We start from the raw sequence: 14,822 nt of genomic DNA, 5'->3' as shown, positions 1-14,822 counted from the left end.
GGGATTACAAGCGTGAGCCACCGTGCCCGGCCCTCACTGTGGTTTTGATTTGCATTTCTCTAATGACCAGTGCTGATGAGCTTTTTTTCATATGTTTGTTGGCCACATAAATGTCTTCTTTTGAGAAGTGTCTCTTCGAATCCTTTGCCCACTTTTTGATGGGGTTGTTTGCTTTTTTTCTTGTAAATTTAAGTTCCTCGTAGATTCTGGATATTAGCCCTTTGTCAGATGGATAGATTGCAGAAGTTTTCTCCCATTCTGTAGGTTGCCTGTTCACTCTGATGATAGTTTCTTTTGCTGCCCAGAGTAATTGATAGATTCAGTGCTATTCCCATCAATCTACCATTGACTTTCTTCACAAAACTAGAGAAAATGACTTTAAATTTCTTATGGAACCAAAAAAGAGCCTGTATGGCCAAGACAATCCTAAGCAAAAAGAACAAAGCTGGAGGTATTGAAGATTTAAAGACTATAATTTTCAGAATAATAAGAATTTTGGAAGCACTTGAATTTCTTATAATTTAAGGTGAAATGAACTATTTTGCTTGAGAGCAACTCATCTGTGAATATAAAGATATACTGATTCCTAACATTTGCATTATCTATTTGCTTTTTTCTGTTTAGGACATCCAGGCAGAAATTGATGCCCACAATGACATATTTAAAAGCATTGACGGAAACAGGCAGAAGATGGTAAAAGCTTTGGGAAATTCTGAAGAGGCTACTATGCTTCAACATCGACTGGATGATATGAACCAAAGATGGAATGACTTAAAAGCAAAATCTGCTAGCATCAGGTCAGAATAGTCAATATCAAAATAAAAATAATGGGGTGGAAGGGGTAGATACTTGTGATTTTTGTATATCAGAAAGAGAAAGCGCAGCCTTACCACCAGTGCTACTTCATCAGAAATAGTTTAAGATTTTAATGCAAAGCCTGTTTCCTTGAGTTATATAGTTCAAGCTCTATTTGTGTCCAATACTCTCTGCCAACTGTTCTAGACTATTCACAAATGTTCATATATTTTAAGCCTAACAATACTAGTAACAATACTGTTAGCAACATCTGCTAATTACTGAGTGTTTACCTTGACTAAGTACTTGTTAGGATCTTTACAAATGTTACTTTAGTCCATAATCAAAAAATCCTAGTAAGGTGGGTGGTAACATTAGTTCTTCTATGAGGAAACAGAGGTTTAATGAATATAAGAAACTTGCCAAGTTTTGGGGCTAAGAAGTGCCAAGCCAGAATTTGAATCTAGATCTGTTTGACTCTTGGCAGTGAACATGTTTTGCTTAATCATCCTGTTTGTATGCCTCATTCAAAATGTATTTATAGAAATTAAATATCTCTTATGGAAACTAAAATGGAAAATTGATGATTCATGTCTGCATTTGGAGAGAGTAAAATTAAAGAAGGATGAACCTTAGGACCAGAATTCTGACTAGGAAAATACCTTGAAAATTATCCAGAGAGACAGTATGATTAGCGTTATTGGGGTCAAGAATATTTTAAGATCATATTTGATAGATAGTGGACAGATCCTAATTATATATAAATTTAGTGAATACTGGCTGAAAAATATGTTATTGGGCAAAAATCTGAAAGCAGAACATTGGCAGGAAGTCCTAGATCAGTTTTTGTTTTGTTTTGTTTTCTGCCGTGTACCATGTGTACAGCCATTAAACCAAATGGTCTTGAATTTGACTCAGACTTTACTATTTACTCTCTGATCTTGAACAAACTACTCAGCCTGTTTGATCCTTAGATTATTTTATTTACAAAATCAAAATAGAAATATTTAACACTCATGATTGCTATGAAGATTGAATGGAATGATTTGATAGTTCCCTAATCTATGTAAATCCTGCCTAAGAAAGCATCTAGTTAAATATTTTTATACATAAAGAGGCTCAGTGGATCTGCCTCAGCTGGTTTCAAGATTTAGTGGAGAACAGAATCTTCAATGATTACTTATCATGAATGAATTAAAATTTTTTTTCTAAGATGTTTTCAAAGGTTTTTATTCTTCTGGAGCTCAGAGAGTGGAATTTGTAGTTCCTCTTACATATGAGGAAGGGAGCAATGTAGCATGGACATGGATGCTCTGTGTAAAGTTCCCATTGGAAAATATACTAGGTCAGCATTGGCCAACTACTTTTTCTTTTTTCTTTTTTTTTTTTTTTGAGACAGAGTCTCGCTCTGTCACCCAGGCTGGAGTGCAGTGGCGCGATCTCAGCTCACTGCAATCTCCGTCTCCTGGGTTCATGCCATTCTCCTGCCTCAGCCTCTCTGAGTAGCTGGGACTACAGGCGCCCACCACCATGCCCGGCTAATTTTTTTTTTGTATTTTTAGTAGAGACGGGGTTTCACCGTGGTCTCGATCTCCTGACCTCGTGATCTGCCCGCCTCGGCCTCCCAAAGTGCTGGAATTACAAGCGTGAGCCACTGCGCCTGGCCACTTTTTCTTAATAAGAGAAGAAAATTAGGGAGTACTATGTAGTGAGGGATTATACTTGTTTAAGACTTGAATTTTCCACTGCCTAGATCCCATCAGGTTGCAACTTTCCATTCCTCATAAATATGAATACAAATATTTAAAATGTTAATAGTGGAAAGCATTCACTGAGCATCCAACAAAGTCATCTATGCCAACAACCTAAGAATTCCAGAGCTGGCCCTAGTGAAGATGGTATACATGGTGCTGGGATTTTCAGAGGTTAGAGAATGACTTATTTAGGAAGAATAATTTAATGAAGACCTATATCATAAACAGATCATTCTAAGTAAAAAGTTACAGACAAAAAATGTTTGGTCTTTCTTGGGAATTATTGCCTAAGCCTATCATGACACTTTTTTTTTTTTAACCTGGAGAGAAAGAACTTATAAACTACAGTTGGAATATTATGTAATAAGTAAGTTAACATTATTTTTAGAAGATGGGAGAATATGCTTGTGCCAGTGGACTTTTGCATTTAGGTAGATCAGACATTCCAGTAAAATGTGATAATAAATTAATGTGATAATGAATTAAAATAACTTTTACTTTGATTAGTCACCTCAAGAGATTCAAGCACTTATTCAAGCATGTAATAAAAACTTATTTCTGTGCTTGAGGCATTGCTATTAATAAGATATAGTCCCTACCCCTAGAGGTTCACAAATCTGTTCAGATTAAGGTAGGGCCCAAAGCAGAGAGTGGTTGCTCTCACTGCAGATGATCAAAGAAGGCTTCATAAAAGAGGTCATTCCTTAGCTGAGCCTTGAAACATATATAGTTATTCCCCAGATAGTCTAGGTGATGACTAGGGAAGGGTAACTAAGTTAGGGGCTTGAAATAACACTGTGTTTATATGAAAATCAATACATTAAGTCTGGCTGAGAATACAGTTTGCTGCTGGTGTTGTGGGGAAAAGACTATGGTTAGCAAAAAGACAGAGGGGTAAGAGACAAGTCATGCACACTTACATGTAACCAAGCTCCCTTCCACTGTGGATGGAATTGGGAGACATGATTAGATTTGGGCTTTGGAAGAATCCCTCACACAACTATGGAGGATGCCTTGGATGAGCCTGTTCTGAAGAGGGGAGACCTGGTAAGAGACACTTTTGGCATCTAGGAAAGTGAAGAGAGATTGAGTAGATAATTAGTTCACGTTGTTAAGGCACTGGTGAGACATCCAGGAGAAGATAGCCAAAGCCATTAGATGGAGATCTGCTCTTCAAAAGAGAGCAGTAGGTGAAATAGACAGATGGGAGGGGGTGTCCAGAGACAGGTGGCAGGTAACCATTGTGAGTTAGTTATTAGAGAGGGTGAAACATTAGAAGAGGGCAAAGCAAAGAAGTCCAAGAAACTCTAATACATAAGGAATGGTGAAGGAGAGGGAAGCAGCAAGGAAACTGAGAAGTCCCTATTCTGAAGAGGGACGAGATCCAGGAATGTTGTCAAGAGCCAAGGAAAGAGGGATTTCTAAAATTAGTGCGTAAGTAATGGTGCACGCTGCTTGAAGAACTGGAGTAAGATCAGGCCTGCAGAGTCCAGGAGCAATTAGAAGGGCTTTGGTGGCCTTTTGCCAGGGCCTTTTTTTTTTTTCGGTTGAGGGAGAAATCTGATTGCAGAGGACTAAAGAGACAGAAGGGGAGGTGAGGACGTGGAAATAGAACTGAGTCTACTCAGTCTCATTATCTCAAGGAACTCATCTGTGAAGGGAAGAGGAGGGAAGAATGCATTTGCTATATTATTATAGTTGATAGTATTGCAAGTTTATAACGGCTGGCGGCTGTATCTATATCTATATTAACCTGTCCGTGCTTTTACAGAGATTAGGTATGGCTTTTAAAAAAGTTTTTTAATTTTATTTTTAATGTTTGTGGGCATATAGTAGGTGTATATATTTATGGAGTACATGAGATATTTTGGTACAGGCATGCATGCAATGCATAGTAATCACATCATGGAAAATGTGGTATCTATCCCCTCAAGCGTTTATCTTTTGTGTTACAAACAATCCAATTATACTTTTTTAGTTATTTTAAAATGTACAACTAAGTTATTATTGACCATAATCACCTTTGTTTTGCTATCAAATACTGATCTTATTCATTCTTTCTAACTATTTTTTATACCTGTTAATCATCACCATTTCCTCCCCATCACCCCCCTGCCCCACCAACTCCCCTTCCCAGCCTCTGGTAGCCATCCTTCTACTCTATCTCCATGAGTTCAATTGTTTTGATTTTTAGATCCTCAAAATAACTGAGAATAGTCAATGTTTGTCTTTCTGCGCCTGGTTTATTTCACTTAACATAATGATCTCCCCTTCCATCCACATTGTTGCAAATGACAGAATGGTGGACTAGTACTCCATTGTGTATAAATACATTTTCTTTATCCATTTATCTGTTGATGAACACTTACGTTGCTTCCAAATCTTGACTATTGTGAACAGTGCTGCCACAAACATGGGAGTGCAGATATTTCTGTGATATACTGATTTCCTTTCTTTTGGGTTTATAGCCAGCAGTGGGATTGCTGGATCATATGGTAGCCCTATTTTTAGTTTCTTGAGGAACCTCCAAACTGTTCTCCATAATGTTTATATTAACTTACATTCCCACCAACAGTTCACAAGGGTTCCTTTTTCTCCACATGCTAGACAGCATTTGTTATTGCCTGACTTTTGAATACAAGCCATTTTTAACTAGATTAGGTATGTTCAGCTAAAGACATAAATGATCTCTTCTTTATCTTTATATTTTAAAAAATGAATGATAAAATTAAAATAACATGTTTGTTATTACTTGGATATTTATAAAAGATAAAATGGTTTGTTATTTAATTTAGCCTCTACATTTGCCAAAAATAGTGGCACATGGTATGTGCTCAGTAATTGTTAGCTATTATTATTCTCATTGATTACCTCTTTGTTTGGCACTAATTTAAAAGACATAGGAATTCTCTCTACCCTATATTTTTCTCTCTTGGTCGGTAATGTTGGAGATTTCTGAGAAGGTCTCCCAAAACAGCTTCCCCCCTTGCTGGCTTGATTCTGAACAAGTATGAAACAAAGGGCGCTCAAGGGGCATTCATCATGTGGCCAATAGAGAACTCAAATGCCATGTTAATTACTAATAGAGGCCAGGTTGGAGGTGGCAACTTAGAGTGAAGGTGAGGGGGGCTGTCAACCAAACTCCAGAATGAGGCAGAATCACCAGCAGTCACTGGGCAAGGTGGCTTCCCAAGTGAGAAACCATACATGGAAGAGTAGAAAAGAACTCAGTATCTTCATGGCCTGTTGTCAAGTGGACCGTATGGGCTGAGCTAAGCATGCCCAATTATTCTCCCTGAATTTACAGATCTGATTCGTCACTCTACCTTTTCAGGGACTGTTTCAGGGGTGGAGAAGAGACCGGAGTGTGCTTAGTGAGAAAATCCCTCCCCAAGGAGTGGGAGGAGTGTTCTCATAACAAATCTGTAGAGGCAGTCCACCTCCCAGGCTCCTGACTCCTTCATTGCCTACTGAAAGTGATCACTGTGGAGCACACTGTTCAGCCCTACTTCTCTGTTCTTTCCTCTCATTCCTTTAATGCACAATCTGCCCCTTATACTGCCTTCTATTGTGAACACATTCTCCTATGTCTTAAATATTTCTCGAAACTCTTCCATCACTTTTCTCTCTAAATGTTGGGTTTCCCCTTAATTGCCTACTTTGCTTGAAAATCTTTTCAATAGAGGTTAATTTCCTCATTTTCCTCACCTAGCAGCCAATGAGAATATTCTGAATCTTTACCAACTGCTATGGACACCAAACAGCCTGAATACCAGCCATAAACATCAAATGTGGTGCCAGAAAACACTGGCTGAAAAGGGAGCCCTGTCACACAGGGATAAGAGGGACAATTGCCAGCCTCATTGTGACTCGTTAAGCACTGCTTCTCCATGTCTCAACAACATCTCCTTAGAAGTGAATGCATCCATTATCCTAACCTTTCATCATCTTATTTCTGCTTCTTCCTGATCTGTATATAGGACACGCTTCTACATTCCTCATTAATTCAAGTGTCCCTTTACTTTTTTTTTTTTTTTTGAGACAGAGTCTTGCTCTGTCTCCCAGGCTGGAGTGCAGTGGCATGAACTTGGCTCACTGCATCCTCCACCTCCTGGGTTCAAGTGATTCTCCTGCCTCAGCCTCCCGAGTAGCTGGGATTACAGGTGGCTGCCACCACACCCAGCTTATTTTTGTATTTTTAGTGGAGACGAGGTTTCATCATGTTGGCCAGGCTGGTCTCAAATTCCTGACCTCAGGTGACCCACTCACCTTGGCCTCCCAAAGTGCTGGGATTACAGACGTGAGCCACCATGCCCAGCCCCATTTACCTTTTATTCTCCATCCTTTTCGCAGCTATTATTGTTGGTGCCAATATCCATATTCATAACTTCTAATATTTTGATTTCCAAGTTTCTTTTTACTTTATCTGTAAATGCCTTTATCCCTGTTCTAAGTCCCATAGATCTTGTCACACTGGGACTCAGTTAACATTTCCTGTCATCTTGGCATCCCTGAGATAATCTCCAGGAGATCAAGGGCAGACTGTTTTCCAGAGTACACATTTTATTTTATTACATTCGACCTGGCCATGTGCATCCGAATGCAATTGGTTTTCCCCTATTAGTTAGTGAAGAGCCCTCTGTTGTATCAAATCAAGTAAGAATTGTTTACAACCTCATCAGTAAAATAGCTCTCCTTCACATTAAAGTTATGAGTCCTATCCAGGGGGGTGCCTTCCTTCATTAGCTTATTATATACTGGACCTATCTATCTACTGTTATCTAACTTTATAGTTTTATCCAGTTCATTTTTATTTTTTACTTACTTATTTTTTAAAAGTTTTACAATTTCAATAGCTTTAAGGGTACAGGTGATTTTAGTTACAAGGATGAATTGTATAGCGGTGAAGTCTGAGATTTTAGTGCACCCATCACTTGAGTACTGTACATTGTACCCATTTGGTAGTTTTTTTTTTATCTCTCACTGCCCTGGTAACCTCCCCGACCTCTAAGTCTCATATATCCATTATATCACTCTATATGCCTTTGCATACCCATAGCTTATCTCCCACTTATAAGTGAGATCATATAGTGTTTGGTTTTCCATTCCTGAGTTACTTTACTTAGAATAATGGCCTCTAGCTCCATTCAAGTTGCTGCAAAAGACATTATTTTATTCTTTTCTGTGGCTGAGTGGTATTTCATGGTATACACATACCACATGTTCCTTATTCACTCATTGATTGATAGACACTTAGGTTGGTTCCAAATCTTTGCAATTGTGGATTGTGCTGTGATAAACATATGAGTGCCAGTATCTTTTTGACATAATGACTTCTTTTCCTTTTGGTAGATACCTAGCAGTGGTATTGCTAGATCAAATGGTAGATGTACTTTTAGTTCTTTGAGGAATATGCTTAGAGATTGTACTAATTTGCATTCTCAGCAGTGTATAAGCATTCCCATTTCACCACATCCTCATCGACATCTATTATTTTTTGACTTTTTAATAATGGCCATTCTGGTCAGGGTAAGGTGGTTTTACCAGCGTTTCCCTGAGGATTAGTGATATTGAGTGTTTCTTCATATGTTTGTTGCCCAGTTGTATATCTTCTTTTGAGAAATGTCTAATCATGTCATTTGCCCACTTTTTAGTAGGATTATTTGTTTTTGTTCTTGCTAATTTGAGTTCCTTGTAGATTCTGGATATCAGTTCTTTGTTGGGTGCATTGTTTACAAATATTTTCTCCCATTCTGTGGGTTGTTTTTTTGCTCTGTTGATTATTTCTTTTGCTGTGCAGAAGCATTTTAGTTTAAGTAGGTCCCATTTATTTATTTTTGTTCTTGCTACATTTGCATTTGCTTTTGGGGTCTTAGTCATAAATTCTTTGCCTAGGCCAATTTTCAAAAGAGTTTTTCCTAGAATTTCTTCTAAAATTGTTAATGGTTTCAGGTCTTAGATTTAAGTCTTTAATCCATGTTGAGTTGATTTTTGTATATAGTGAGAAATAGGAATTCACTTTCATTCTTCTACATGTGACTTTCCGGTTTTCCCAGCATCATTTATTGAATAGCATGTCCTTTTTCCAATTTATGTTTTTGTGTGCTTTGTCAAAATCAGTTGGTTGTAAGTATTTGGCTGTATTTCTAGGTTCTCTATTCTGCTTCATTGGTCTATGAAGATGCTTGATATAATTTTGATTTTTAAAAATTAATTGAGACTTGTTTTGTGGCCTTATGTATTTTGGAGAATGTTCCATATGCTGATGAGAGGATTGTATATTCTTCAGTTCTTGAGTAGAATGTTCTGTAAAAAGCAGTTCAGTGCACTTGTTCTAGAGTGCAGTTTAAGTCCAGTGTTTCTTTGTTGACTTTCTGCCTCAATGATGTGTCTAGTGCTGTCAGTATAGTGTTGAAGTCCCCTACTGTTAATGTGCTGCAGTCTTTCTCTTTTCTTAGGCCTAGTAGTAATTGTTTTATGAATTTGGTAGCTCCAGAGCTAGACGCATGTATGTTTAGGATTGTAGTATCTTCTTGTTGGATTGATCCTTTTGTCATTATATAATGACCTTCTTTGTCTTTTTTTTAACTGTTGTTGCTTTTAAAGTCTGTTTTATCTGATAAAAGAATAGCTACTAGTGTTCACTTTTGGTTGCCATTTGCATGTCATATTTTCTTCCACCACTTTACCTTGAGTCTATAAGAATCCTTATGTGTTAGGTGAGTGTCTTGAAGAGACACTTTGGTTTGTTTTTATCCATTCTGCCATTACTGCCATTATGTCTTTTAGGTGGGAAATTTAGACCATTTATGTTCAATGTTATTATTAAGATGTGAGGCACTGTTTCAGTTATCATGTTGATTGTCACCTAGACACTTTGTTTTCTTTATTGTGTTATTGTTTTATAGACCCTGTGAGTTTTATGCTTTCAGAAGGTTCTGTTCTGGGGCATAATCACCTTTTGTTTCAAGGTTGAGAACTCCTTTTAGCATTTCTTGTGTGGCTGGTCTTGTATTGACTTGCATATGTTGAACCATTCCTGCATCCCTGGGACGAAACCTGCTTGGTTTTGGTGAGTTATCTTATTGATGTGCTGTTGGATTTGGTTTACTAGTATTTTGTTGAGGATTTTTGCATCTATGTTCATCAGGGATATTGGTCTGTACTTTTTTTGTTATATTGTTTCCTGGTGTTGGTATCACAGTGATAATGGCTTCATAGAATGAGTTAGAGAAAATTTTCTCTTTCTCACCTAACACATAAGGATACTTATAGACTCAAGGTAAAGAGGGTGAAAATATATGCAATTGAAAACCAAAAGTGAAGAGGAGTAGCTATTCTAACATTAGATAAAACAGACTTTAAAGTAAAAACAATCAAAAAAAGACAAGGTTATTATATAATAATGAAATAATCAAACAAGAAGATATAATCCTAAATATATATACATATGACAAATTCCTTTGGCATTTGGCTGTCTGGAAAATACTTTATTTCTCCATCATTTATGAAACTTAGTTTTGCTGAATACAAAATTCTTGACTGATGGTTTTTTTCTGTTTGAAGAGGCTACAGGTAGGATCCAAATTCCTGTTAGCTTGTAAGGTTTCCACTGAGTCTGACTTAGCAGTCTGCTAAGTCTGCTGTTCATTCGATAAGTTTTTCTTTATAGGTTACTTGATGCTTTTGTCTCAGTGCTCCTAGAACTGTTTCTTGCATGTTGACATTAGATAGCCTGATGACCATACACTTTGCTGATGTCCTTTTTGTAGTGAATCTCCTAGGACTGCTTTGTGCTTCTTGTATTTAGGTGTCTGAATCTCTAGCAAGGCTAGAGAAGTTTTCCTCAGTTATTTCCTCAAATAAGTTTTCCAAACTACTTGGTTTTTCTTCTCCCTCAGGAACACCAGTGATTCTTAGATTTGGCCCTTTTACATAATCCCATATTTCTTGAAAACTTTGTTCATTTCTTTTCATTCTTTTTTCTTTAATTTTGTTTGATTGGGTTAATTTGAAAGCCTTGTCTTTTGACAGGCTTTTGACAGAATTTTGACAAGGCTCTGAAATTCTTTCTTATACTTAGTCTAATCTATTAAAACTTTCCACTGCGTTTTGTAATTCCTTAAATACGTATTCCATTTCCAGAAGTTGTGTTTTTTTAAATCTATCTCATTAGAAAATTTTTCATTCATATCCTGAATTGTTTTTATAATTTCTTTATGTTGTTTTTCACCTTTCTCTTGTATCTCCTTGAGTAACTTAATAGTCATCCTTTTTGTATTCTTTATCTGGTATTTCCAAAGATTTCATATTGATTAGGATTTATTGCTGGAGAGCTAGTGTGATCATTTGGTGGTGTTAAAGAACCCTGTTTGGTCATATTACTGGGATTATTTTTCTGGCTCCTTCTCATTGCAGAAGACTATTTATTCTAATTATTTTTGAATTTATTTTTGATTTCACTATGTGTTCTTTTAAATTTATTTTTCTCTCCTTGAGGATGTGACTTTAATGATTCTGGTTTATTGTAACCTAATTCAGCTCTGCATGCGTTCGGGGGTGAAGACTCTGTATGAGTTCCTTGGTTATAGAGTCTGTATGATGGCTTTCTCAGATACTTATTGTAGTAGTAATGTGCTTGGTATGTGAGTAGGTTCACTGTCTCCTGTGGCATTGGAATGGCAGTGGTCTCGTGAAGGTTATCTCATTCCCCGGTGGTGTGCACTTATTTATTTTATCCAGTATTTCATTTCCTAGGTTGAACAGTTCAGGTTTCAGGCCAATAGTGGAGGTGTCCATGAGTAAAAACCAAACAGGTGGGTAATGTAATACCCAGTGATGCACAGAGGTCCCAGCCTTGACAGAGGCAGCTGGGGGATTTCTCAGGGAAATGAACTGAGGTCTTTTCAGGGAAAAGGGAGGAAGCTACCTCAGCCCTCCTGTCAGGCCAGCAAGAAAGCCCCACTACCCAGTCACTCTCCTGACCCAGTTTCCTGGCTATTCAGATGACACAGGCACCTCTTTCCATCCGTAGGAATGCTGATGTTACATATAGAGAGGGACTGTGATTCTACCCCTCATGTAAGCCTGAACCTGGAAGGCACTTCCCTTGTGGGGAGGCAGTCACCCCACTGTTCTAGAATGGCTGTCTACAGGTGCACCCACGCCAGGCTCCTGTGGGAGCAGCCCCAGGTGTGTCTGCAATGGTGAGTGAAGGAGAGAAGTCCCCTCCTCCAAGACCCTTCATGAGCACCAGGGCTGCCTGACTGTTGGGGCAGAGCTGCAGACTTTCTCCACTGAGCCCAGCATTACACCCATGCCTCTGTTGAAAGAAACTTCCCGCAGGTGGAAATGTCTGGGACTCAAGGCCTGCCGTCTTCATTCTTTTGTCATTCTTTTGTCCCACAGGTTGCTCCCTTGATGTGGAGCACTCCCTCTTTCCCCCAGGAGTGGGAATCCCTGAGGGCCAGACTACTGTGAATGCTGCTGCTCCACTCGGTCTAGCAACCAATTTGGACTGCCACAGTCCAGGCTGGTGCGGGGGGAATGTCTGCAAGGGATCCAGTGATGTGACCTGTCCCGAAGTCTCACAGCAGTGGGTGCCAGCACCAGCTCTGAGTGGGGTTACAGAGGAGTGATGTAGACTCTGTGATATTCCTTGGTTATAAATAGCCTTAGTGTGTTGGCTTTCTCACATGCCATGTGTGATAGTAATGAACGGGTCCCCTGGGCAGACTCAGGTCCTCCTGGTTAGCCAGGGTGATGCAGGTAATGGTGATGGCCAAGGTCACACAAGTTTTCCCCTTCCTGGTGCAGTGTTATTCTCCTTGCAGGTGCTATCATGGACTGTGTCAGTTGGCCTCCAGCTAGGAGGTGGCACTTGGAAAAGGGCACTGGCTGTGGTGGTACTGGTGGGATTTATGCTTTGCCTTATGTTACCCAGGGGAGGTACTCTGGTGTCCCAAGCAATGGGAGGGGCCATAGAGCTCCCAAAAGTTTCTGGTTTTTTTTGTGTGTATGTGTTCAGCTACCAGGAGGAGTGAAGGGGCAAAACCAGGAGGGAGGTGGATCAGGCAAGTCCATGCTCTGGCTCTCTATAGGCAGATGCAAGCAGCAGCCCTAGTGGGATTGGAGGACAGTTTGCTGGCTGCTGGGGTAGGGTTCCAAGGAGGGGCACAGCTGCCTCTGCTGCACAGAAGAGTGCAAATGAGGAGTGGGGTGTAGCTGGCGCAATAAGACCCACCTAGCTTCCCTGCACTTGGCAAGGCAGGTCTCCCATCTGCAGCATTCTCTAGCGGCAACAGCTAGCAAAGTTCCAGCTAGTCTGCACTCAAACTCAAAACTGCCCCAGATCATAAGCTTTCCCAGTGGAGATGGAAACTGCAGGGCTTTCAGGCCATGCCCATCCTCATCTGCCCATGAAGCAGGGGCACCCATCTCCTATGCCCACTCAAGTTTATATCATGAATCTCAGTTTGGAGCTTCTCTTAGCCTGCGACCCGTGCCTGAGTTAATTGGCTGACCTCCACGAGGTCTCCTGTGACATAGGATCAGGAATGACTTCCCTTCATCCCTCTGGAGACTGGGAGTGCACACACAGCACATCCCAATGTGGTTCCTTCTCATCTACTCCCCATTGCTCACTACATCAGCTCCGGAGCTGGGTAGGGTTAAGGCCTTTCCCCTGACCTGGATTGCCAGGTTCCCCAGTGGGTGTGTATATCCTGTAGGCAGTTTCTCCCTTTTTCACACTCTGGGGACTTACAATTTTTGGCCTGGCTCATAATATACACTGCAGCCTGCTGCTTCTTTCAAAGGGTCTGTGGTGTCTGTCAGTTTTCTTGTTAAGTTCCTGTGTTGCTTCTTGGAAATAAGTTCACAGTATGAATCTTTACACACTATTTTGTCTTTCCAAGTGGAAGAGGCGTGCTAACAATGCTTCCAATTCACCATCTAGGGGAAAAAAAGTTTTATTCAGTTTATATGCTAGATCTACAATATTTCAACTTGATTATTTATTTATTTATGAAACAGAGTCTTGCTCTGTTGCCCAGGCTGGAGTCCAATGGTGCAATCTTGGCTCACTACAACCTCCATCTCCCAGGTTCAAGGATGCTCATGCCTCAGCCTCCCATGTAGCTGGAAATACAGGCACATGCCACCATGCCCAGCTAATTTTTGTATTTTTAGTAGAGACGAGGTTTCGCCATATTGGCTGGGCTGCTCTCGAGCTCCTGGCCTCAAGTGATCCACCCTCCTCGGCCTCCCAAAGTGCTAGGATACAGGTGTCAGCCACTGCACCCGACCCCAACTTGATTATATTAAAATGTACATCCTCCAGTATTTTCAACTTTCAAATTCTCCAGCTTTTAAACATTTATTCCTTTTTTTCCTGAATTTTCACATCTTCTAATCTTCAGTTGCTTAAACCCTTCCTCTTTTCAGACTCTATTAATCCCTTCTATTTAGTTTGGAGCCCATCATAAGATACTTCAGCAGTGTCAGGACCTTGAATTTCCTTTCCCTTTTAACTTCTTCTATTTCCCAGTCTCTGACATTCCAATGTCCACACCCTCTCTATCCCTTGCCTTTAATCTTGGATTCTGCCTAGTGTTGCACTAGAAAGTGAAAAATGGTAACATTGATCCTGCTATAATTTGATACTTTCTACTTACAATTGGTGTGATTTTCAATGATTTTCTATTATATTCACCACCTTGTCTGTTTTATTTTTAAATTATTTATTATTTAGATGTCATGTTCATTTTATTTAACTTTTATTTTCAGTTCAGTGTACATGTACAGGTTTGTTATATAGGTAAACTAGTGCCATGCGGGCTTGTTGCACAGATTATTTCATCACTCAGGCATTAAGCCTAGTACCCTATAGTTATTTTTACTGATCCTCTCCCTCCTCCCATCTTCCATCCTCTGATAGGCTCCAGTGTTTATTGGTCTCTTCTATGTATCCATGTGTTCTCATCATTTAGCTCCCACTTATAAGTGAAGACATGTGGTATTTGGTTTTCTGTTCCTGCATTAGTTTGCTGAGGATAATGGCCTCCAGCTTCATCCTTGTTCCTGCAAAGAACATGGTCTTATTCTTTTTCATGGCTGCATAGTATTCCATGGTGTATATGTACCACATTTTTTCAATCCAGTCTTATCATTGATGGGCATTTAAGTTGATTCCATGTCTTTGCTATTGTGCATAGTACTACAATGAACATACATGTGCATGTGTCTTTATAATAGAATGATTTATATTCCTTT

At 39.4% G+C, this 14,822-nt stretch overlaps 1 protein-coding gene across 8 annotated transcripts in view; it reads left to right on the top strand.

Moving 5' to 3' along the window:
- Positions 1 to 14,822, top strand: part of LOC116463082 (utrophin) — a 565,754-nt gene that overhangs the window by 392,964 nt on the left and 157,968 nt on the right. For all 8 annotated transcript variants that reach the window (XM_032146039.2, XM_032146038.2, XM_032146037.2 and 5 more), the window contains one exon: positions 625 to 797. In XM_032146039.2, coding sequence (XP_032001930.1) covers positions 625 to 797 — 173 coding nt within the window. The remainder of the gene's footprint in view (positions 1 to 624; positions 798 to 14,822) is intronic.

Source organism: Hylobates moloch, unplaced genomic scaffold, assembly GCF_009828535.3.
Source record: "Hylobates moloch isolate HMO894 unplaced genomic scaffold, HMol_V3 SCAFFOLD_27, whole genome shotgun sequence".
NCBI lineage: Eukaryota > Metazoa > Chordata > Mammalia > Primates > Hylobatidae > Hylobates > Hylobates moloch.
Note: the sequence above shows the minus strand (reverse complement) of the source record. Positions and strands in the feature narration are given on the sequence as shown.